Genomic DNA, 26,268 nt, shown 5'->3' on the forward strand with positions numbered 1-26,268 from the left:
AGCTCTATTGATGACCCAAGCTGACAAGCATTACGAAAAACACACAAGTTCCACATTTTAACTCTAACATACAGAAAAAGAAATATAAAACATCACTACCTAAAACAGTGTCTGAGCAACCTACGTTATAAAATTTTCCACATGTACTGCTGCTTCCACAACACCCAGAGAAGGTGGCTTCGTAGCTTCTGCCTGCAGTTGTCTCACTTCTTTACGCAAAGCATGAAGCTGCTGGCTCACTGCTTCATTTTTATGTTTCCCTTCAAACTAAATGACAAAAAGACACATATTCGTTTCAGAATATCTATTGCTAAAATTCTTCAACATTGCACGTATTTGTAAAAATTAAGCAGAGCCCAGTAAGAGAACTCTGAATACAGACGGTTTTCTCCTGAGACTTTTGATCAGACTTTGTACATCTTGCCCAAGCACACATCCTTGGTCATGTTCCTATTTAATTATCACACACTAATACAATTCATGTCTTTTATGCAGGACTTTTAATCCACAGGGACTGAAACTTAGAGGGGATCAAGAAATTCATATACCAAGCAACACGGGAATATTTCTACAAATATTATCATGCTTCTATTCCTATCAGTGAGCATATCCCGACACTTCCACATTGGGAAGCAGTTTAGAATGGACACTGTGAACAAAACAATTTTTATGCAACAATTTGTTCTTCAGCTGTTGATCTGCATGTCCTTTTGAGCATTACATATTACGTTTTTCATGTAACTATTATGTGTGTATGGATTTATTTGGTCAACTGCTACCATTCTTGTAACCATTCAGTCATTTCATTTTCATTATCCACGTCCAACAGCCCCAGAATAGAAGCAATGCCACGTCTCTAACCTGGATTGTTACAAGAGCTGCTCCCTGGCAGCCTTTATTTGAAGTTCCCCGGCACTCCAAATGGAGAGTGATCTGCTCTTCCCGATTGACATAGAGCTTAGGTACTGTGTCCAGTATTTCACTATTGAGAGCAACATGCTGAGATTCCCAGAGCGCTGCAGTTCTGAAAAGCATTTATTAATAAAGTTACCAAAATATTTACTGAAAACAGTAATACTAGGAATTTAAAAGCAAGAGAGGAGACTTCAATTTAATGTGCTGTACAAAGACAAGTAATATTTTCCTAGAAAACATAAAAGGTTATTAAATGAAATTGAGTTAAAACTTCAAAGTAATAGCACTTCAAAGTAATAAAAAATAAATTCATAAGAACAAAACTACTCAAGTCTGTATGCGTTCTTTTGAATTATTCTATATGACAACCTAGAAGGAAATTAAATAGATCACTCTCTGTAGGAAATGTAATTTTCCACCAGACAAGAAAAAGCTGGACTGTGGGATGATTCAGTCAACAAAAAAAGCCCACTTCAAATTGTTGCTGGAATTGTTTAGACACATCATCTCTTGAGCTTAGCAAATTTTGGTTTGGTTTATAATATTTTTATTAAATGACTACAGTGGGTGAGAACAGCCATAGATTCATCAGCAGTGTTTGAAAATAATTCAGCTGGGTTCTCTTAGAAGTATTAGAAACAGAAATTCTCTTTCACTCACAAAGCTAATGGTCCCAGAACTCAGATGTCTCTCTTGGGGGTTCCACTGCTTTATATTGCAGCTACTACATTAGTCAAAGGTTAGCTAACTTATTGTCAACAAATCTAGGCTAAAGGGAGGCCTTATTTTGTATGCCAACTGAGAAAAGAAAATATAGAAGTTGGGTATCAACTGATGTAATCTCAATAATTAGATAAGACAATCAGTCTTATCTTAAAAGGAGTGGAAAAGTAACATTATAGCCAAGGAAAAAAAAAAATGGGACAAGAAGCAGAAGTCAAGTACTGACAGTCTTGTGCCAACACCACAAATGAGGTCACTATAGAGGGCACCTGAAGACACTGCTAGACATGCCACTGAGGCAGAAGGAAAACAATGATGTCTTACTTGGCATGTCGCTGCAAGACGTTAAGGTCCATGCGCATAAGCTGAATTGCTTCTTTCTGACTTACTAGACTGGCAGAGGAAATAACTGGCACAGGAGCTTTCACAGTCTGGAGTGGAAGAAGGGGCTTGGGAGTATCAAACTTTTTCAAATTATTCATGATCCTCTCTTTGGCTAGGAGAGAAAGCAGAAGAGAGGTTTGTCAATAAGAAAAGTTTAGGAGAAACTGAACAAAAACATTGGGTTTTTTGCATGAAGTATTTTTAGCAGCAGACAAATATTTCTCAGGATTCTTCCCTTTAAAAAAAAAAAAAATTACTTAACTAATCTTCCTATTTTTGTTGACAAAGTTTCTTTTACACAGCTAATTCTCATGACCAGCTCCACCACACAACATTAAGATCCAAGGTCCCACTGCTTTTCTTGTTCCCCCCAGTGACACCTACCTTCTACCCTTCAAATTTTCCTCTTATCACCCCATTTATTCCCCTCCTCTGACAGAGGCTCCCAGACCCAGGCTGCCAAGCCAAACTCATCTTCTTTTCCCTACAATTCACCCTCATCTTTAGTCTCTTCAGCTCCAACTCCTCCCCAAAGTACAGCTTCTCTCCAGGTCAGCTTTCTCCTCCTGTTGATTCCCACTCAGTTTGCCCAAACAATGCCAATTCACCTATGAAACCATTTCAGTTTCCTTCTGTTGCTTCCCTCCCCTTTTTAATCAGCTTCCAAAAAAAATCCAGTCTCACCATATCCTAAATATAACTACCATGACAACTATTATCCCCTTCTATGCTAGAATAACCCTTTCACCATGCCAAAATTCCAGGGATAGGCATTGGAATAATAACAAAAAAAAAACAGAAACAATCTTTGTTTTCAGTTACAGTGTTTTTTGCCTTTGCTTGCAGCTGTCTCTATCTAAATTTCAGGAAGAATCAGCCTGTCCGGAGCATGCTCTGTGCAGAGGAATCTCTGGGGGAGCTCACTCATGAAGCTCTAGGCACAGCATCACCTGCTATTCTGTGATGTGGCAAACTTTAAACCAAAAACATCGATGTTAGCCTCTCACATGGGCATCTTAGTGAGAACACCATGAAATTTCATGCAAAATACTGTACCCATACAACACAAACTCTGTTAACGTCTTTATTCACAGAGTTCATTATGTTCCTAAAGAAACTGGGCTTCAACATGCTCATAATTCTTTCTGATTGAGTTTCATTAACAAGTATTCTTATAGCTTACCTGATAAAGGGTTGGTGAAGTCTGTTTGCCCTGCAGAAACACAGGTTGTATGTGATTCAAGCTGAACCTGCAGCCAAAGGTTTAGAGCTTCCTGAAACTCATGGTGTATGAGTTCAATATTGACATATTCCATCCACAAATCCTAAAGCACAAAAAACTAAATTATCGTTCCCATTTTGGTCAGTACCACATACTGTGTATATATCCTAGTAGCTGGGGAACTAAAGTCAGTACAAAAAAACTAGACACTGCAGTTTAAGTCATAGGAAGATAATACCAGGGAAAAATAAAATCTAAACTGAAGAAAAAAGGTGCAGAATTTTTATCACATAAACAGATAAACCACTGAAAACCACCGCTGACACTTAAAGAAATCTGACAAGCACACACAGTACCATTTCTAACAAATTAGAGATAAAGGGTACGGAACTCAGTTTCTAAAAAAGGAACACAGAGGAAACCAAGATAGTCTAAAACATGGCATGATGAACTGCAGTCAGGCTAAAGTAGGCTGCATTTGCAGCCGTCACATACACTGGAGGAATAAAAATAAAGCAGCCACGAGGAAACACCCTTCCAAAATCACCGTCACAGGCCTTTTAACTGTAATAACTCCTTAGGCTTACTGGACAGAATAATATACACCTCCTGCTTGCTAACATATTTGAACCCACATACTACAAACTAACAACATGAGCAGATTTTGGCTTCTAGTCTTTTGTCGTTTGAAGTTCCAACTTCCAGTAATTCTCTAAAATTATCTTAGAACATAAAAAGAATTACAGAATAGTACAGAATAAGGACTGTGTTGTCATTAAGGTATGCAAGAAATCTACTCACAAGTCCTCGTTCAAATATAAAGGAAGGCAGTTTGGGATAGCACAGGATTTATAGGAAAAACGCTAGAGCTGTGAAGGTATCATACATGCTGTACGTGTATTAAAGACCAGTGACACCATGTCTCTCACTGCTTAAGAGGACCCATTTTAAAAAGGGAAGTCAATTTTGCAACCCGGATTGCCAGCGTCATTCGCACTGCACCTGTTGATTCTGCATGACTTTAGCAAGTCTATGTACATCGTATTGCTTCGGTAAAGAAGGAATGTATGTGTCTCCTTTCTGGAAACTCTCTTCTTCCAACCACAAAACAAAAACGTTACAAAGCCTGAGAAGGGGAAAAAAAATAAAAATCAATGAACTTTAATTGTATGCATAGCATGTATTACACAGCAGTCTCTTTCTGGGGTTTACAGTTGAGGTAACAAATTATGCTACAAGGTGACACGGCTTATAACATAGATGTTTCAGACACTTTGTGACTAACATACTAAGCATCAGTTCTAAGACCTGAAGTGGAAAAAAACTATTTAGAAAAATATAAAGGGCAATAACCACAAGTAACAAGACAAATTTTGAAAAAGAAAACATTTATGCAAATTAACAAACATGACCCAGGACTGGAAGCATCTCTTATGTGAGGGAATCATATTGACAACCCCATTCAAATGATCAATAAAGAGGAAAATAAAAAAAGAGTACATTTGAGCAAGTTTGGGTTTTCACCCCATAACTTCTCTAGAGTCCCTGCTCTAAAAGCTCACATACGAGTTACGTTTTTTTAATTTCTTGTCAGGCTCAAATTCATGGCTAGTTTATTCCCCTTTCCTCCTCCGCTAACACCAACTGTACTTCCTTCTTCAACTGACATCACTCTACTAAGAGGTACACTTTTTATAATCATCATCCAAGCTTTCCTGATTAAATACAATGGGTAACTAGAATACTGTTAAATCTTTGCACTGTGGTATTAAATACCACTAGCAAATTCCTGTTTTCTGTATCAGTGTCATTGGTGAAAAAACAGAAGTAGCCTAGTTCTAAGAGTAAGACCCTATGAACTCTACCAATGTTTCCCCTCTGTCTAGGTGGTCTGACCCCCTGAGCATAATATTTACTTGGCTGTAGAGCAGTCTTGTTTTACATTGGAGTGGGGAACTCCTTTGAAATGAAAGACTGACCAAATGATTAATCAAGTTCCACGCAGTGAGCATCTCTGGATTATTTTTCACATATGACTGAGGAGGATTTATGATCTCCCTTGTTTGTACAGCACCTACTGATTGCTGGGGGGAAGCACTTACAAGCAGCTCAGACACTGTATGCCCAAACTCCCTGAACAAGGGACTCTTCTCAAATAATCCTTTTCAACTACAGTTTCTAGGAAAATCAAGATACTGTAATACTGCAGATATTTCAAAAGGTAGACTTCTCAAACCAAAAGTCTCTGTATAACAGAACCACGGATTTCTGAACAGCATAGCTACAGTTCCATTGTGCGTGAGATATGCGGCTCTTCAAAGTCATTGCTCCTTCCAAAAATGAGCGTTCATCGGCTGAGTTGCAGTGAGCAACCACGCACACCTCCTTAGCCTACTCCAACACAAGGAAACACTCTTGTGGTAATGTTTTGATTAAGTAGACATATTACTTCCCAGCTGGCGCAGCACACACTTGTCACAGCTCAACTTCAGTGTGATAACCGAGTAAACTGCACTAATTAAATCATGTGTTGAAACAGTCAGTGAATTCCCTGGAGAAGTAATCTTATTCAGACTTAAGTTGGGCCCTAGCCTGTGAAAAATAGATGTATACACACAAAGTAGCACTTTACATTTATAGCTGGTGATGTACAGACCAGCAGCAAATATATCTAAACAACACATATTTTACCAGTATGGGGATGCCATTAATTAAAAAGCAAAGCTCTCCCTGAAGGACAAGTCTATCAACCAGGTTTTATTTTTACTAGTAAAATCAGCCCTCCCTTAAACAAGCTGTAACAACAGAGGAACAGATTTCACCACCACAAATAACAAGTGCCTGCGGTACATCTAAGTCAGCCAAGGGTCACATCCCTTCGCGCCTCCCACAGCTGAGACTGTGCCCTAGCCGCTGCTCAGGTGGTTGCACTGAATAAGGCTGAACTGGGCAGGATTTTTTTACCTGACAAGTTCCTTATGCAGTTCTGGTGAAGTCAGGTAATCTGATGAGCAGCTCGCCTTCTCTGGTGATCGGTCACTGCCCTCTGTGGGACTCTCCACTCTCAGCGCTTTACTGGCAGCGTGGTGGAAGTCTGCAACCTCTATTAAGCGCTGCTTCATTTCATTCAGGAAGTTAACATGAGTTGCACTCTGGAAAAAACGTCTTCCAATGCAGCCATCTACAGGTAATCTAAAAATGAACAAAAAAGCAAAACAAAGTCTTGTCGTAAACGTCACATCAGCATCTCTGCAAACAAACTGACTCTTTAGAGAAGTTGCTGGTACCCACTGCTTTCTGATACCACCTTAGTGCGAGCCACTTATTAATCTCACGTGCAGCGCAGACTTATCAGTGCTTGCCATTCTGTTAGAGCTCTTGTGATCAGACTCACCCATATTGTGGTCCTGGTCGGTGAAGGTAAAGGAGGAAGAATTTCTGCCAGATTAGCGGCATGAGAGGGTGATCAGCAGGCGTAGCCAGGGCCTGGTGAGCCCAGCGGTAAATCATGAGCCTCTGCAGGGAAGGTACGATGGGCAGCTTCAGCTGGATCTGCGCTTTCTGCAAAAAAGCATGTTTTCAGACAAATGTTCTGCTGCGGTTCCCTGTAACAGGCTGTCACAGCTTAACCCAACAGATTAGCACAGCGTGACAATTCAGCAATTACGGAAGATAAAACTTTGGAAACATTCGTACATCCGTTACAGGTCTTAGTGGGAGAGCTGCCCAGCTCACAGTTATGTTGGGCAGCTGTGAAAGACCAGGGCTACAGCTCTGCTGCTTACCAAAAAAATAGCATGAATGAAAGGCCAACATATGGGCCATTGATGTTAATTACACTTAATTACTGTTATTCCCCACAGAGGTAGATGTTCCTGTTTTAGGTACCCATAAGACCGGTGGTGTTACAGAACAAAGCAGCAGCATTGAAGCACGCAGCACATTCCATCCAGTAAAAAACAATCTTAAGCCACAGAGGACACAGAATCCTACAGCCTGTTACCACTTTTCACTTTTTCCAGACTACATTCCATGCAGTACTATCGAAAATCTAAAGTGTGATGTAAAACCAATGTGAAGAAAGAATACAGAAGGAGAAAAAATCATTTATTTTTGTTTTTGCAAAAGCAGGACAAAGGAAATGCAATGCACGAGCAGCAGCACACTGTATTAGCAACACAGAACTCTACTCCATGGACCCACTGAATCGTTGAAGTCACGCAGCAAGCTCGCACAGGCTGTGCCTGAAGCAGGTGAATGGGAGGCTTTTCTGAGTTCCCACACCTTGGAGCAGACCTGTCACTACCTCATCCCCCACCCTAGACCCTGGGAAGCCTCAGCACCCTTTTCCACGCACTCCCCACATACTATCTCACTGTTTTCCAGGTAAATCAAGACATGCAAGCCAAGGGAAAAAATGTTCTCTGGACTAGCCTCCAAGGATGCAAGACACGCACCAGTCTGGATGTAGCCAAAGCAAACCTATTTTCATAGAGCTTCTAGACTACCTTCTTCATTAAAACACATTGAAACATTTGAGATGAAGGACAGGCCAAAACTCACACTTCAGACTGGACAGCTTTCGTTTCCACTTGCTTCATTCCAGACTTTCTAAATCAATTTGGGCAAAGAACCTGGAAAATGCTGCAACATGGCTTACAGCACACCTGAATAAGTGTCTTGTTAAGGGAAAGACCTAAACAGTCCTGAAAGTCTTGGAAGATAATTCAGCAAATACAGAGAAAAATTCTGCAAAATTCAGATCATCTGAGAAGTGTTCTTTGAAATATAGACACATTTTCCCAGCTGTAAAATAAGAGTATCTGCACTCCCCACCGCAATGTTAAGAGAGTAAATCCACTGAAGATCATGAGGAATTCGGATGATCCAGAAAATCATGTAAGAACACTAATTAGTGACTGAAGCTTTCTGTACATAATGGTATATTAAAAAAACAGATATTTGCAAGGTAGTTTTCAAACATTCAGTTCAAAGTGTAAAGGGGAATTTCCCTGAAGTGTATTTTCTCCTGGAAAGCCAATCTTATATAGCATTAGTTATGCTTTTATCTCGGTAAGAAAAAGCACATGAGCAAAACTAAACACTACAAGAGAACACTTTTCTTCAGTAGTTGTCTCTAATAAAAGCAGATGAACAGTTCTCTTACCTTCAAAGCTTGATCAGGCGTTGAAGCATTCATAATCAGCTCCCCCTCCACAACTCTGCGAAGCTGTGAATCTTCTTCAAATATTGACTCCATATTTAACACCATCCATGAAAACCAGACCTGCGCAACACAGTAACAACAGAAACATTGATAACAAAATGGCAGAGGTAGGTTCAGGAAGCTTGCTTTTTCTTATGAGGAATATGTCTTTGCCAGATTCTCATTACAAAGTTGCAAGAGCAGCATTGTATCTCAACAAGAAAACTGAAAACCAGTTTCCTCCTTATCTACATTCAAAATTCGCCTTTGTATTTTGTACAATCTTGGGAAACAAGGAGGAAACCAGGGACAAGTGACAGAATTATCCAGAGTTTTGGAGGAGACAACCTACTCAGACCCAGCAAAATAAAGTCTCCTTTCTCCCACCTGCACTACACATCTCCAGTTGGGGTACTGCAGTTTTTTTTTTCCTTTTTGCTCAAATTCAGAACTTGCTTAAGCAGAGAGAAAGCAACTAGAATTCAAAATATTTATCAGATAAAGATTGATCTAATAGAAAAGTCAGGCTTTACGTATTTTTCTCTCATTAAATATACCAAGAACAATTGAAGATTAAAAGAAAGCTCAGCTAATAAATCCTATTATATGAATTCTTGGACACAGATCAGACAAACTCTCTCTGTACAAAATGTCCACGTTCCCTTTAGTGTAATAAACCCACAGCATTCTCTTAGGCTAAATTAGGATTTTATCACAAGAAAATTCACAAACACTAGGACAGAAAGAAAGAGGGAACAAGAGAAAGTCTGCAAAAACCTGTGAAAGCGAAAAAAAAAACACAACTAGATACCTGTATATTGCTTATCACACAGTTGTTCACACAACACTATCATACCACTTACCTGAGAGGAATTGGCATTGCCCTCAACAAAGGAAGGTGTCACATTGCCTGCCACAATCCAGCTGACGAGTGAAGACAGCAGGCCTTTGTCACAGTGATAGCCCAAAGCATTCTGCAAGGAAACACAAAATATTTCGTTTTTTTCGTAAGTGGCCTAACAGATGATTTACATCTGTATGTCACTCTGCCTTCATCCAGGTTCCTTTCTGCCTCATGTTGTTACTTCCCAACCTTAGCTCAGCCAGCCACCACTGAAATCACAGAATCATAGAATGGTTTGGGTTGGAAAGGACCTTGAAGATCATAGAGTTCCAACCCCCCTGCCATAGGCAGGGACACCTCCCACTAGACCAGGTTGCCCAAGGCCACGTCCAGCCTGGCCTTGAACACCTCCAGGGATGGGCCTCAACAACCTCTCTGGGCAACCTGTTCCAGTGCCTCACCACCCTCACAGTGAAAACTTTCTTCCTAATGTTCAATCTAAACCTTCCCTCTTCTAGTTTAAAGCCATCCCCCCTCATCCTATCATGACTGTTCTTGTTGCATTTCAGGAAAATACATTCAAATAAACATTAGAACGAGCAACACATGAACTGACCGTTTACTCAACAGCCACACCATTACACCACACCCTTACCTTATGTTGTTGGTAAAGCAGCTTTTGTACGCAGTCTTCTTGATTGTACTGAAAAGCAGCTTTACATAAATCATCCAGCAAGAAGAGTGTTGCCCTGTCCCTGTGCCACATCTGCTGGCTGGTGAGGACCTGAACCCAGAACTCCAGCACTGCAGCCGGCCCCACTCCATTTGGCTGGTCACTTCGAAAAATGTGAGTCTGCCAAATTGAAGGGTAAAATCATTCAAGAGATTGCAGCTTCAATTAAAGCTTAAGAATTTATTGAGGAACTGTTTAACTTGCATAATGCAGTAGGCCTATCCTTAAAAATAAATAATACATGATGACACTCTCTATGCCTATGTATAAACAACTTTATCATCTCCAACTTCCAAGAGATATTCTGCAGCCTGGAGAGATGAGTATCTTGTACAATCAGCAAAAACAGACACAAAAGCCTAAGTGGGACCCCTGTGACCTGCAGGCATAAGTGGCACCTATTTCTGAAGTATAGCCTGCTGTTCCAGCAAAAGGACTTCCCAGAGTAAGTATGCCACCCTTTAGTCCTTACTTCCCCTCTACTGTTAGCGGGCCTCGGCTCTTGACCGCTCTGCGCTTAGAAAAAAATACCAGTTTCCTAAGACATGAACATCTTTTCATAGCATAGCCCTAAATCAACGGTAAAAAGCAAACCTTTCAAACATTAATACATCTGCTGCATTCCTCAACTAACACAAGCAAGAAAGTAGGGCTCTGTATCACATTCCATTTTTAGGCAGACTTTTGACCTGGTATTAAAAAAAATACATTTTCCAAGAAGTCTGGAAGGCACATATTGCTATGTACAGTGTCACATGCATTGCCAGATTTAGGCAGTTTTAAGCAGAAGTATTTCAGGAAACCAAACCCAACTATTTGTGCTTGATGCAGGGTACTCCATGGCTGTAGAACTGCCAGATTCAGTACCCTTCCTAACCTGAAGCACTAAACTCAGTCAAAAAAACCTACTTTTTAAAAAAAAAAAACCTCCCTTAAAAAAAAAAAAAAAATCTTCTTACCTGTATCATACTACTGAGCAGCTTAACATTTTCTCCATAGCTCACTCCTGTCAAGTGCTGTGTTACTTTATGGGTAACCTGCTGGGTCATGCCTTGAGGGACTCCACTATCCAGATGAAGGAACAGTTGGACATAAGATAAAAACCTAGGGATGTCAACAAATCAAGTTAATTCTAAAATTTCTCATACAGCATAATATACAGAAAGCCTGCTTCTAGAGAATTTAAAACCAGCTCAACAGCAGTGGTCGACACACATATCCAAGGCTTTTGATTCACAGCCATGCTGCAGATTTAATTGCTCCATGTTAACTGTATCGTAGGCACAGTATGAGCAGTTCAGGGCATACCGATTCCAGGCAGCCCATCAGGACTGAATGCAGTTCTTGATCAACATCAGCACCCAAATCTAGTCTGGGAATTGTCTGGGAGACTGCCAGGTGGTCCAAGCAAAAAGCACCCAGGGACCACATTACTGATCTACCAGGACAGACACTGAGGTCCACCACTTGAGTACACTCCCAGCTGCTCAACCTAGCAGTAAGAACACAATTAAATAGTATTGCCTGTTTGTCTTTCTCACTCATCTAAACACAACAGCTGCTTGTTAATACAGCTGTTCAAAGATCACTTTTGTGGCATCGCAGCAGCATCAGTGATGACTTGTATGTGTGAGGTGAGCAGGAGACGCTTCTACAACTACGTCCTCAACCACAGGCAATCCCAAAAAGTAACTCGGCAAATAAACCAGACATACTTCCCCATCATCTGCGTTACATTCTCACTGGATGCAAAACCCAGAACGAAGCCTGATAAATTTTTAACAGTCAATATCAACTGATCAACTATCATTGTCTTTTATCAATAAATGTATTAGGAACATATAATGCTTACTGTTCATTCTTCAGGAGATAATACTGGCAAGAATAAAATAAGGGTAAAATTTTATCCAGCACATGGACTACTGTTCTCAGATATCGAGTCTGGACGAGTACACCCAAAAGAGGGATTCCTTCAGCACAGAACTTCTCAATGCTGTTAAAACAAAAACAAAATAAAGAAGGAAAAAACACATTATCAGCAGAAAGGGAGACAGGGTGTTGATTTTTTATTTTTGTGAACTGAGATATAAAGACATTTCTATCTTTACACTTAATCTTTGGAATTCTAAACAGCTAAATCCACGGTTTTTTCTTCAGATGTAGGAGTCATTTGATTGCAGACAGATTTGGTAAGTTTTTCAAGCCTTTTCAGGGGTTTCTGTCCTGTCTTCAGCCATCAAGTTTCAATCAATTTAAAACTCAAGGTTCTTGCCTAACCTAGCCAACATAGGGAGTGTCACATTACCTACCTTTGACACCTCCTCAGGATGGATGATGCTCTGAACATCTTTCTTTGCTACCTATAGATGGAGCTGGGGCAGTTTCCTTACAGTGGGAACTTAAGACGGTTGCAGTCAGCTGAGATGAATCTTACTCTTACTGTCCAGAAAACTCACTAGCAGCAGTGTATTGCTGCATTGGTACATTGCTCTGCATCAAGTTTTGCTAACTGAGAAGGGTTACACATTAAGAAAAGATGTAAAACATTAATCCTTTGTCTACTCTGAGGCCATGAAAATGAAATATTAAGTCACTAGCACAGAGTACAGCACTTTGTTTCTTCTGCACATTAACATAACTGGCCTCAAATTTTTGCGTGCGATAAACATCACTGCTATTGTTTAGATAGGAGATGGATATAAAATGGTTCTTTGCAAGGCAGAGTGGTTTTGGGGGGGAAAAAAAACAAACAACACACTCAGAAGTAAAGAGGTTCCTTGCTTTTCATCCCATGCTCAAAGTCACATAAAAGCTTCCACTCTGAAACCTTCACGTCCAAAAAACATTAATATCTGTCTCAAATTACTCTAGTGCTTTGAACAAGCACCTATGTATGTATCTATGGGCATAACCTTAGCATCAAGCAATGGCTGGGGGGAGGAAAAGAAAGCCAAGACAATTTGTCTTTAAAGAGTAAAACAGTATTATATGCAGAAAACAAGTTAGTCAAAATTTTGACTATGAATAAGAGGTAATTAAAAAGATGACACATTCAAGGAAAACAGACCTGGGAGACATTGATAGATCTATGCCTGGCTCTGTATCTTAATCAACTAGTACATTTATCATGTCCAAGAGCCTTACCTACAAACCAGTTGAAAGCACTGGAAAGGACTGCGTTGGAACAGTCGGGGCTAGGAGGTTCAGTACCGAGCTTACAAAACTCTATTTAAAAATAATCATTAACAGTATGAGCGGGTTTTTTCTTATCACTATTTTCTGAATGCGCTGCTGCAGCCCTGCTAGAAAAAATTACCTGTAGAGCCCTTTCAGTAAGTGTGGTTAAAAGTTATTCCTGTCCATAGCAATCATGCTAACCCCTCAGTTTCAGTATTACTTCTAATTACTATTTTGACCCTAACAAGCAGAAGGCAAAAAGTAGCATTATGAAAATAAAGGAAATGGCACGGTTTTTTGAAACTACATTCCCTGAAAGACCACTCAATTCCTTGCATCGTAAGTCCTTTACTCTTTAAACATGCATAAAGATGTTAATAGCCCTCAGTTCATCACTAGCTAGGTTGCTCAGTCACTGGGGCAATCCATCCAAGGCAAACACGAGAAAGCAGACCTACCTGTGACCTAGCGTGGTCATTGCCAGCGCCAGATAACAGCCGATAGGGATGCTTGCCTTAACAGCCTTCAGGAGGGGGTGAAGCGTGACAGACTCCGTCATGTCGAGCACACTGTCAGACACAGGGACTGCAGGCCAGCCATGCTGCACGCCACAGTCATTTCTGTGAAGCTTTAACCTCAAAATCAAACCCCATGCCCACTGATTAAAAGAAGTCTCCGGTGTTTCTCCATACCGAACAATGCTGGCTAAGTAGGAGACCTGGAACAAAGCAGCAGGAACAGGAATGAGAGGAAGCACGGCGATGTTCCAGCACATACGGCAATAGTCTGGGACTTGAGTCAGCTTGGATGAGTTTCCTCTTCTATCACAATACCGTGACGTGAGATCAGAGCAACAGTAATTCTTTTTCAGACAAACCATGTAGCAGCACCAATTAAGTTTATCTGAAATCTCTGTTTCTGTGGCCTTGATTTCCCCCACCCCTCTGCCCCCACCAATCCCTTCTGGTAAAGGCTATCAACCTATACTGCTTGGCTAAAGTTTTCCAAATCAGACAACAGTCTCAGATTAAATTTAGGGTTTACTGTTAAAAAACCAAAACAAGCAACCACACACAACCTTCAGTAATGTTTAAGACTACAACTAAAAATACATACACAAAAAATAAAATCTGTCAATAAAAAAGCCTAAAACCTGGCAGCATCTCCTTGGAAAGATGTCTGTAACATGGACAGGCAGAGTCTCCAATGCCGTGTTGTCCTGGTTCCGGCAAGGATGTGGTTAATTTCCCCAAGGAGCAGGCAGGGGAGGCAAGTATTCCATCCCACATGACCCATGCCCGGCTATAGGAGACGCTAGCCGGGGAGAGGGAGTCGCAGCAGTGCGGGTCGGTTGGGTTGGTGCGCTGCGCGGCGGTACTGTAATCACGTTCTTGTATTCCTTTACCGGTGTTACTGTTACACTATTCATAGCTCGGTGGGCCCACGATGCCTCAGGCCATCAAGGAAGAGGTGCGACATATAGATGGGCTCGTGACCGAGGGGTGGACTTGACCATGGACACTATTGCACAGGTTATCCACGAATGTGAAACGTGTGCTGCCATTAAGCAAGCCAAGCGGTTAAAGCCTCTTTGGTACGGAGGACGATGGCTAAAATATAAATATGAGGAGGCCTGGCAGATTGATTATATCACACTCCCACAAACTCGCCAAGGCAAGCGCCACGTGCTCACAATGGTGGAAGCAACCACTGGGTGGCTGGAGACATACCCTGTGCCCCATGCCACCGCCCGTAACACTATCCTGGGCCTTGAAAAGCAAATCTTATGGCGACATGGCACCCCAGAAAGAATTGAGTCGGACAACGGAACTCACTTCCGAAACAGCCTCATAGACACCTGGGCCAAAGAGCATGGCATTGAGTGGGTATATCACATTCCTTATCACGCACCAGCCTCGGGTAAGATAGAACGATATAATGGACTGCTAAAGACTACCCTGAGAGCCATGGGGGGTGGGACCTTCAAACATTGGGATACCCATTTAGCAAAAGCCACCTGGTTAGTTAACACTAGGGGATCTGCCAATCGAGCTGGCCCTGCCCAATCACAACTTCCACCTACAGTAGAAGGGGATAAAGTCCCTGTAGTGCACATGAAGAATATGTTAGGGAAGACAGTCTGGGTTAGCCCTGCCTCAGGCAAAGGCAAACCCATCCGTGGGATTGCTTTTGCACAAGGACCCGGGTGCACTTGGTGGGTGATGCAAGAGGATGGGGAGGTCCGATGTGTACCTCATGGGGCTTTGATTTTGGGTGAGAATAGCCAATGAATAATTTTATGATGTTAAATGTTAAATAACCTTGCTGGTGCATGTTATCATTATCATTGCTATCAATGGTACTACAGAAGAATCACCCAAATCAATGACAGAGGGACTTTGATGAGACTGAGTAAAGTGTGTGATGATGTAGTAAGAACTGATCTCAGTATCTGGTGCTCAGCAATTTTCCTTAAGATCAACATCTTCAATCTTGGACTGTGGGCATGGACTGCATCAGGTACACCAGCCTCAGCAGCTGGCGCCCAGCAATCTCCTTGAGATTGACATCTTCAACCTGTGGACCATGGGCATGGACTGCATTGGGTTCTCCAGTCACGAGCTTCAAATACAGCACCCACCAGTTCAGCACTACACACTATCTTATGTGCCCTGAGAGACTGTTCTCACCGATGGAGCCTACCGTCATGGACTATGTGAGCTTAATGGACATTTTTGAGGGATGGCTCATAGACTATGGGAACTGAAAGATCTGGGCATGACATAGATGGTATGGAATAAGGGGTGGATAATGTCCTGGTTCCAGCAAGGATGGGGTTAATTTCCCCAAGGAGCCGGCAGGGGAGGCAACTATTCCATCCCACCTGACCCATGCCCAGCTATAGGAGGCGATAGCCGGGGAGAGGGAGTCAGTCGCCACTCAGGGGTGGGCTGCCGCGGTGCGGGTCCGGTCAGTGCGCTTCGCAGAGGTACTGTAATCGCGTTCTTATATTCCTTTACCGGTGTTACTGTTTTTCTTTCTTCTTCCCTTTGTCTGTTCTGTTAAATTATAATATTTCAACCCACGAGTTTTGCCCTTTTCTGCCGATTTTTCCCACGGCTGTGGGAGTCGAGCGAGCGGCTGCGTGGGTCTTTGGTGTTGGCTGAGGCCAAACCACGACACATGTAAACGTGTCCATTATCATAAAGAGCCTGTCTAGATCTGAGGTAATTATAAATCTTTGGGAAAATATTGTATATGCTCTGACAGACCAGTGTAAGTGGCAGAGCTGGGACTCAATGCAGATATTTCATCCTCTCTGAGTTGGGGTACAAGAACCTAAGCATTATTTCCTTTCAAGTTCCAGTCACAAGCTTATGCAAGTCAGGACAGATTCACCAATACAGGTGGCAACCAAGGCTGAAACAGGCTTAAAAAGAGAACTCATCTAGCTGGCACAAGACAACAAACCATGATTAAGTAGTGCACAGAAGCAAGTCAGAAAAGATCAGAGACAATAAGGAACATTCAAAATGTGGGAAGAAAAGACTGGGGAAAAAAGCACAAGGGAGGAGAAAGCACCGTACAAGATATACTGAGAAGACAAAGCACAACACAATGCTAAAAGATCTGAATAAATAAATAGAAGCATCTTGGATTGAATATCTGTAAAAGGGATCTTTAACCTTGATCTTTCTATCCTTCCATTCCCCTTCTGTAACTTGGAGCCATACCTTCCTCAGCCACCAATGTGCTGTAAAATCAATGTAATAAATGTTTGTAGGGTGTTCAAGTAACACAGCACTGATTACTACTGAAAAGCTCCTAAAATCTTGAGTCTTTAAATGAGGTAAGACTAAGAGCTGGAGACAACAGGAAGGATGTCTCTTACGTTCACCAGAATAGTAAGTAGCTTTTCATTAAGCAAGTACCAGCCAATTCTGCATGAGTAAAGAATGCTTTGCAAGAACAGTTTGCAACTATCCAACTACAGGCCAGATAATAATGTAAACCTACAAGGGAGTCAAATTTAAAATTTCTATTTCCCACATAGATGTTCAACACAAGTCTAACAGTATCTTCAAATAGGTCTGTGGGTACAAAAATACTGACAGCTGGTGTATTATGACATTCTAGTATATTATGGTGTTCTAATAGTATCAAGATAGCATAGCTTTTAAAAAGAAAAAAGAAAACAAGGTCTTGGCCTGCAGTTTTTCCTATCTATCACTATCAATAAGCTATTCCCCAGAATTCTGAAGAAGGGATACCTGTTTTATGCTTTCAGAAAGCAGCCCAGCATATGGTTTCTGGGAGAGGTATTTCTGATATGCCTCCAGGACCATCAATGCAACTTCAGAATGGACAGCTGGATCCAGATGGAGAGCATCCTGCTAAAAACAGAAGCATATCACAAAACTTTGCCTCATTTAAAAGGTCTCAACAACCGTATCATTCAGCCGCACTCCAGAGAAATAAATTTTAATTTGAGCTGCCAGAAAGAGATTAAGTATTGTAATAGCTAGGCAGAAATCTTGGCCAGTAAGAAAAATTTTGGCCCAACATTGACGAATAATGAGCTCACACTGGGCAATACAAAATTCAACAGCTAGATTATTTCCAGAAAAAAGTGACCATAATCACTTCTCACATGCATCTGCTGGATTTATAGCAATTAATCCAAAGATCCAAAGATGGCACTTTAAATTACATAGCACAGCCACTGGAAATCTTGTCTTTACAAACAAAACCAAAAAACGTATCATGTTTTTTATATCAAAACATAGTAATTCCTCTTATTAATTGCCACATCAAAGAACAATTTTTTCCCACATCAAAGTACAGCCATGACATTGATATTGCACAGCAAAGACCTCAGTTAACTTTCCCTACCATTCCTTTATTTTCATGTGTCATCAAGAAACAGGGAGAAAAATAAGACAATCTATATGTACAAGCACCAGCTCAGCAAAGAGAAGAGTTCAGTATGACCAAATGCACAAATGCTAAAATGGATCACTGAATACAGGCAGCAGGATTTTTCCCGCAATCTATTTCTCTTTCTCTCTGAAAAAGCATTCACCCTCGATTGGATCCTGAAGTGATGGAGCTCCTGGAGTAACCCATTCTATGGAATATTTTCCAATAATTTAAATAATGTTCAGAGTTTTGAAATCTCTAATTTCAATCATTAGTTTTCTTGCATTCTGAAAAACATACCTGGATACCAGCCTGCAAACCGGTCACACCAATCTCATACACACTTCCCAGAGGATTCCTCTATTCCTGCAGCCACGGATATCTTAACCAAGTGACTCACAAAAATTGTCCTGTCAGCTGTTTCCTCTTGTTTAGAGAGGAAACTCCTGCTTAACTATCTCAGCACTACAAGAAAGCAACACAAGCAAATCCTCAGGCAGAATGCTGCAAAATTATTGTGAAGTTCCCATCCTATGCCATCAAGTATACAACCATCATATAAAAGCATGCAATTAACTGTTTTCAAATTCAGATACAGCCCCAGGTTGAGTAACACTTTTATTCTGTAAAACTGACCAAGTTCAGGCCTCCTGAACGTACCTGCTCACTGAATCCCCAGTTTAGCCCTTCCAAGATAACACAGGCTAGTTTATTCTCCACTGTCGTCAGACTGTAATTTAATAACCAGTCACGAATCAGTGCTATCTCAGATGAAGAAGGCTTCCACAGGTGCAACGGCAGTTCTTTAAACAGATATAAAGAAACCTTTGAGGGCAGAGAAGAAAATGGCTAATCAGTACTCAGTACAGAACAATAATCAGCATTACGGTCTTTAATATAAAAGAGTGATGTGATAAAAAAAAAAAACATGGACAAGTCTTTAACACAATCCATTCACACCAAGCTGTATGTTATAATACAGTCTGGTATGGACTCTAGTTTTAACTGGGTGCCTGCTTTAAATGATGGGAGTTTAGCACTTACCATCCCAACTTTCTCGATGGTTTCTCTAACTCGATCCAGCAGTACCGAAATAATCTGTGTATGGATGCTGGCAATTGCTCCCAAGAGTTCTCGACCAACTTTTGAAAATGTCTCTCTTGTGGAAAGGCTAACATAAGACACCTGAGAAGACGAGCAGAGAGAAGTTACTGGTTATGGCTGACCTTCACTGACACCACAATTAAACATCTTTTGGAAAATATAGAACAAAATTGCTCTTGGCGATCCTACACAAAGTTGATAAATGCCAATATTAAAACTGAAACTGATTGCCCTAGGAGATAAGGAAATTATTACATCACAGTGCCAAAAACAAAGTCCAAAATTAAACATAGGAATAACACTACCACATACACACTAAAAAAAAAAAGAGAATCCCACACAACCAAAAAAAAAAACACACAAAAGAGAAAAAAGACCACACAAGGAATTTCAGAGCTACAAGTGTGTGAAAAAAAGCAAAAAAAAGAAATTTTTGTTTATTTGTTTCATTCTGGCTTGTCTACAGAAAAGCTGTTCTTTCTCCCAGAAAAACAGGCACTTTAGGATATTTTAACTCAGTACTAGATTATAAACCCCAGAAGCAGCACTTTCTTAGTTCCATGGTAGAATAAAATACAGAAGCCATGAACACTTCACACCTTCCACTGTTAGAAAGAAAAAGAGCACATTCATCCTTTTCCTGAAAGGACCATTAACATCATTCACCTCATATATCTCCAGAACAATGATCTGGATAAAATCCTCATCAACATCAGCCCGTTTGGTTTGTGCCATCTGAGCAAATGTAGTGAGCAGACAAATTTCTTCTGAGCAGTTCATTGATTTGAGATACTTTTCAAAATTTTCAAGGTGCTGTGGGTCTAGGAAAAAGTCACATGAAAGAAACATGATAAAAGAAGTACTAAAAGACATACATCATCGATATTTATACATTTATTCACAGTCCAATCCCAGAGAAGGAATCAGTGACAAAGGAATTGTCACTGATAGTAATCACTAGAGGCTTGTAAATTAGTATCCTCTCTTCAGAAGTGTTGGATAGCTAAAACTGCTTCAAGAACAGCTAGAATTCAATTCTTAATATTATTCTAACTGTGCGATGTCAATCATCCACAGGAAGAACTGCCTGGATCTTTTTGCTTTTTAAGAATGTTATCATGGTTTTGGCTTCCATTACATATTGGAGCAATTAATTCCACAGATTAAGTCTAAGTTATACAAAAGGATTCTAGTTTTAATCAGTCCACAGTCAAGAGAAGATTAAAACTAAGCCCACCCATGCACAGCAGAGAGGTTTTGATCAAGTTGAGAGACACTGCCCATTCCACATACCATGATCTCAAGCAGCAATTAAACCAGGGAGATCATTCTATGCTGATTACAAATAAAAATACTTCGAGCATCTAGCCCTGGGCATAGATTATGTCCAAGAGTTACAAGGAGAGATCAGTTTCTCAAACTCAATACATGAAAATTACTGAATGCACTTCTTTGGAAAGTATCTCTGAAAACAGAGAACTGAAGTTGCACAGGACAGGAAGGCTAAGAGATGCTTTCACTTGAATTAAAGGCAGGTGTCCTCTTTAAATCCAATAGTGAGATGTTGCCAAATGCAAATAAACATTTCATTCCTCGAGATGGGGGACAACAGGAAGGTAAGGGTACAGAGAAACCTGTACAGGACCTTAAAATAATTTTTATTTCTTCCAAACAACTAAATAGAGTCTGTGCAGCAAAGCAAGCATTGATAAAGCTACATTTGAGCTGTAAGATGGTTTGGAGAGTGGTCTGCTTCTTCCGAAGCATAACATGCCAGTAAACACTGTTTACAGTGATCTTATCATAGCAGTTAATATACTAAAAAAGCACTCATTATAGCATTCAGCTACTCAATCTGCACAGGCACGTGCTCAGCAAGCTTGTGATTAAACACTTGCCCATAGGTTACATTCTATTTTAAGGGCTTTCAAGAAATTTGCAACTGTACTTCAACTTGAGAAGGTCAGATTTGTACAGCCAAAACAACTCATGAACAGTGTGCTACAGGATTGTGCAATTTAAGTAGAGTTTTTCCATATACTAAGATAAACAACACTCCTGACAGATAAAATAGACATACAGGGGATGTCTCATCCATTCACCTCCTTTTCCTAACACTACCTTTTATCCTTAGAGCAGAAGTTACAGAGCACTATGGGTTTTGTTGCTGTTGTTTGGGGGTTTTAAGGTAATGCAGAAGGCAAAAAGACTATGCCATTACTATATATAAAGGCTTATCAGAATGACCCAGAGCGAGGGGAAGGGGTAGGACATGCAAGTGATGAACGACTCTGACAGCAACATTAGCACCGTGATGTGTGCATTTGGGTTTCATTAGGCACAGAGCAGCTAAGCAACAGAGAAGGGGTTTGGAGGACAAGAGAAAAAGGGATCTGGTAAAGGTAAGGGACAAAGACCATAAAAGGAAGGAAGAGGGTTGTTGCCAGCTGCCGAGCACATGTGACCTGGACCTTTTCTGCTGGAAGTCACAGCTCTGCAATCTACCAAGCTTCCTGCTTTAGCTGCATCTTCCTCTTCACTGTACCTGTGGTCACCTGTGGGCTCCACAGGCTGCAGACCCCATGGCAACCTCACACCCACACCAAGTCATAGCTTGGGACTGAAGGACAAGGACAAAGGGAAGACAAGAGACTCCACCTAAACCCAAACCCTAGCGTCTTACAGCGAAGCAATGGCATGACTACCACACAGTTGCTACTTGAGCCAATTCCCCTCCTCCTCTACACATTTGATCACATTACAATTCAAAGTTCAGAAAGACCCTAAAAATCAGTGGCTCCTCAAATCTTGGTAATGGCAGTAAAGAAACTGTAGCCAGAAATGTTGGTCAGCAGGTTGTCATTGCCAATTGCAGTGGAAGCAAAGACAATGTTTGTACTCACACAGGTATCCAACATCAAGAAGGAATGACTAGGTCTTTGCTCGTCAGTGAAAACGTGTGTTCCACAGTAAATTTATTAACATTTGGTCCACTCAAGAATACCTCAATTAACAGGACTCCTCATATTGCCCCATGGCATTATTTTATATCTGGTAGCTCTAATAGTCCAGAGATCATCCTAGTAAGTGCAGCTCCATCACTGCACTCCATTTTATCATCTTATTTCTACCTATCCCTTACAAATGACTATGCTCCCACAACTGTATGTGAAAGTCTAAAGCTTCCATCAATTACCAAGGCTCGCTACCACCTGTAGATTCACCACTCTTAACATTTCTCAAATTCAATCTGGGGAAGGAAATCAATAAAAAAAAAGGTTCTCTCCCAAAAGAATGTTAATGCCATTATCTTCTAGGCTATGAATTACAGGAAATTAAGTCAGCATTATATTGGTAAGTATCAGTCAAAAGAAGCTATTTCAGAAGATTAGATGGATTTCACTGAAAGAACTGCTGATATTCCATGTCTAGACATTTGTGAAAAATAGTACTGTGCTGACATAACCCATCGAGGAGAATGAAGAGGATAAAAATATCCTGCATCAGCATACCAGGGACTTTAAAACATAAAAGTGAGCTAGAAGCAAAACAAAGCCCTGAACAAAACAAACAACAATAAAAAAAAAAAAAACTAAAACAGTGTTTTTTACCCTCAGAGTTGCAACCTACCACATCATATTACATTCTCTTTGTTTAAGATGCAGTAAAAATTTCTTGCAAAAACAAAAATAAAGTCCTACTGAAACAGTGTAACCGTTACTGGTTTGGCTGCCAAGTGCTAATCAGATCAGCACATCATAAAGTGTACACAGCTACAGTCTTGATAGGTCTCCTCTACTCTGTATAAGTTGCCTTAAATGTTAGCTGAGCTTGTGCAGAGTCAAGACACTCAGTAACCTCTCAAGATCACCATTTTCTTCTGCTTCTTCATGAAAAGACTTAGTTGATGTGGTAACAGCTATCTGGGCTACCAGCTAGCTGAAAAGTACAACTGACAGAGTGAGATTTGGTCTCCCCAAAGACAGTAGAGAGGCTGTGAAGCAGGGAGTTACTGCTTTGACCTGGCTCCCTGTCAATCAAGTCCTGAAATATTTTCCATGAAGGCAGCAGCAAAGGGAAAGTGGCATTCCAGCTGGCTTCTAAATAACTGCTATAGCTGAAGCCACCACAGTCACTGTGGAGAGCAACACAGGACAGCAGTCAAGGAAAAATAGAAAGAAAAGGTGGCATACAGGACAAGAAAAGCATCAAAAGAAAGCTTGAGATAAGGGAAACATCTGTAGTCGTAGAAGATAAGCAGATCTCCCACAATCAGAGTTACTCAAGCCAAAACTAGCAAGCTGTGAGGTGTGGAGGGGAAGAAAGACTGGGGTATTTTTACAAATACCCACAGCTCAACAGTTGACAACAGTCAATAGCTCACAAAAAACTCTAAGTGACACAAAATTCTTTATTTCAGGATTTAAGTCTCACTCTCCAAATACTATCAAAGGTCAAGATGGGACCTGATAGGAGAATACACAAGATGTACCTACAGCGTGGTGCTTTTGCAGCTCTCTGAAGCAGCCAGTAGCAGTCACTGTCAGAGAGAAAACCAAAAGGATAGTAGATCCAACAATTTCTGTTAAAATGAGAGTTTGGGCAAAAAAGTACGGAACACCATGAACTGCCCAATACACTTTTAAGGCCTCTGGACCAGTCATGCTGCTGTGGTTGTATTTAACAATGGAACTTGCAAAGAATTAACCCTGTAGCTGATACGGCAGTAGCCAAATCGATTAGCATTGGTTCCGAGTGTAGGAATTCTACCTTTGAGTCTTCGTTTGCAGTCAGCAGGTTGCAGAGTAGAGCAGAGCTTTTCCAAGTGCTCACTCTCTGCACAGTGCATGACAAAGAAGAGCCTCCAAAGCATGTTGCTGGATAAGGTTCCGTAAGGCATCTCGGACATGAACAACCAGACTCCCAACCTGTTGGATTTGAAGAGGCAAATAGAAACTGTTTCACCCTGATAAATCCCAACATTTGAGAAGGAAATATATGGCCACATCTCTACCATATACAGAATTAGGAATGTGATTATGCATCTTAACATCTCAAATTCTGATTTAATCTCATTCTGAGCAGCACAATTCCCCAGAGCTTCTGTCAGATGCCAAAATTCAAGGCATAACTCCTCCCCATCTTGATGCTACCAATGTGCTGAAAAATCCTGCATATTGCAGTTTTGTTTAAACCATTAAGTGTTTAAAACTACTCAAAACCCTAGTTTCAAATATCTAACTCCTCCAAGATGAAGCCAGTATCAATCACACAGGACAGCTTACCTTTTTGCCTTCAGAACATGTAGAACAGCTCTAAAAAACAGCTCATCAAACTCCAGTTGCAATTTTTCCACAGAGTAGGGATGCACTATGGTTCCATATTGTTCATTGCCGCTAATGTATTGGGCCCAGTGGTCACTCACATGACAAAGCGTTGTCCTACAGAGCAGAACAAACAAGTCAAAACAGGTTCATTAAGTATGTCATCACCATATAAAAACACAGGCAATTGCAACTAGATCAGAGTCTAGTAACAAGAGACAAGTTCAACCCTTTGTCCTCTGGTTTCCAGAGATCTCCCTGTAAGTAGCATTTCGCCCCCCTCTTCAGACAGGGTTAGTCTAAAATTCCTATGTTAGCTTTCTTTGGTTTTGCAAGCTAGCAATGTATAATATACTGTTATACCAAACTATACCAAATTAGTTTGTGTATGAACTTTGGAGCCTTAAGGTAATCCTACATGATGAAACGGCAGTGCATGCAAAAAGCTGATATAGGAAAACAATACTGAGAAAGTAACCACTGTAATAACACAAAGGAAAACATGGATTTTGTTTCTGGTTTAACTGTATCCCCCCTTGAAAACACACTTATAGAAACCATATAAAGGGCCCAATTACATTTGCTTACTGCAACAATTTGATGATTTTCAAGAAGCAAGTTAAAAACCCTGCAACATTTCTGCATAATAACAGAAAGAAACCAGTAACATTGCTTATAAATATGGGTGATTCAAGAAACTGTTTGTTGGATTTCAGTGACTTTCCAAGACAAGCCTAAACACATCCCTAATGGAAGTCAGCCTGGTGTTCCCGAGCTCACCCAGCTCCTTTGTACCCACAGCATTTAGGTTCTATAATTCCCCACTTCCAGGCAGCTCTAGAGTCAAGCACTCTGGGATTTCAGATTCAGAGATGAACTAACCCTAAACTGAACAACTCTCAGAGCAAAATCTACCTAAGAACTGTTTGGGTGTTTTGTTTTGTTTGGTGGGGTTTGGTTTTATTTGTTTGTTTGGTGGTTTGTTGGTTTAGGTTTGGGGTTTTTTTAGCAGCTCTGAACTTTAAACAAGACTGTATGAAAAAGATTTAATTGTATCAGAGAATACATTCTCTTACTTGATCAGCTGACCAAGTCGCTTCACAAATTGTCGGTACCGTGCTCTGTTAAATGTTTCTAACCCCACAGAGAGAAGTTCCACTAAGGAGTTTGCAAAAGCAAAAATCTTCATCATCTCCTGGGGAGTTGTTTTTTCAGGAAAATAAGCACCTAAGACCAAGACAGAAGAATAAGTCTCAAAAAAATGTGAGAGTCAGCATTTTTTAAGTAACTTCACAAGAACTGAAAGCAACAATGCACCATATAGCTGGCGAACAGTTCTTTGTTAGAGTGAACTGAAATTTACATTTCATGAAAAGAAAAATAAACAGCTCTTAAGCATGAAAGTACAAATAAACTATGCAGGTTATAAGACCTCTAGCAAGCAATTATCTTCGCATACTTGTCCAGAAATTTAGTAAAAGAAAGAAAGAATAAATAATTGGAGAACAACCACAGTAACATTACAGCTAAGAGGCAAAGAGGAAAATTTAGTTCTGAAAGAATATCTGTCAGTATAACTACCAAGCAGATCAAAACTAAGGGAAAGGACTCTTAACGTTTTGCATGCTAGTATTGCTATAAGTTTTTTAAGTTGTCCCATACACATGGCATATGCTTCCATCTTATCTACTTAGTCTGTGAGCTGTTACACAAGTT

General features: G+C 40.6%; 1 protein-coding gene across 1 annotated transcript in view; it reads right to left on the bottom strand.

Annotated features, from left to right (window-relative positions):
- Positions 1–26,268, bottom strand: part of EPG5 (ectopic P-granules 5 autophagy tethering factor) — a 64,209-nt gene that overhangs the window by 25,558 nt on the left and 12,383 nt on the right. Inside the window, exons 9-28 of the mRNA XM_082497820.1 lie at positions 25,629–25,779; positions 24,514–24,669; positions 23,999–24,156; positions 19,895–20,049; positions 19,169–19,309; positions 18,785–18,949; positions 17,476–17,598; positions 13,663–13,922; positions 11,880–12,020; positions 10,987–11,131; positions 9,950–10,147; positions 9,314–9,424; positions 8,412–8,531; positions 6,639–6,805; positions 6,209–6,436; positions 4,247–4,370; positions 3,206–3,347; positions 1,963–2,134; positions 862–1,024; positions 125–267 (exon numbers count right to left, since the gene is read on the bottom strand). Of these exons, the coding sequence (XP_082353946.1) occupies positions 125–267; positions 862–1,024; positions 1,963–2,134; positions 3,206–3,347; positions 4,247–4,370; positions 6,209–6,436; positions 6,639–6,805; positions 8,412–8,531; positions 9,314–9,424; positions 9,950–10,147; positions 10,987–11,131; positions 11,880–12,020; positions 13,663–13,922; positions 17,476–17,598; positions 18,785–18,949; positions 19,169–19,309; positions 19,895–20,049; positions 23,999–24,156; positions 24,514–24,669; positions 25,629–25,779 (3,163 nt within the window). The remainder of the gene's footprint in view (positions 1–124; positions 268–861; positions 1,025–1,962; positions 2,135–3,205; positions 3,348–4,246; positions 4,371–6,208; positions 6,437–6,638; positions 6,806–8,411; positions 8,532–9,313; positions 9,425–9,949; positions 10,148–10,986; positions 11,132–11,879; positions 12,021–13,662; positions 13,923–17,475; positions 17,599–18,784; positions 18,950–19,168; positions 19,310–19,894; positions 20,050–23,998; positions 24,157–24,513; positions 24,670–25,628; positions 25,780–26,268) is intronic.

This window comes from Vanellus vanellus (assembly GCF_965231255.1).
Source record: "Vanellus vanellus genome assembly, chromosome: Z".
NCBI classification, from domain to species: domain Eukaryota; kingdom Metazoa; phylum Chordata; class Aves; order Charadriiformes; family Charadriidae; genus Vanellus; species Vanellus vanellus.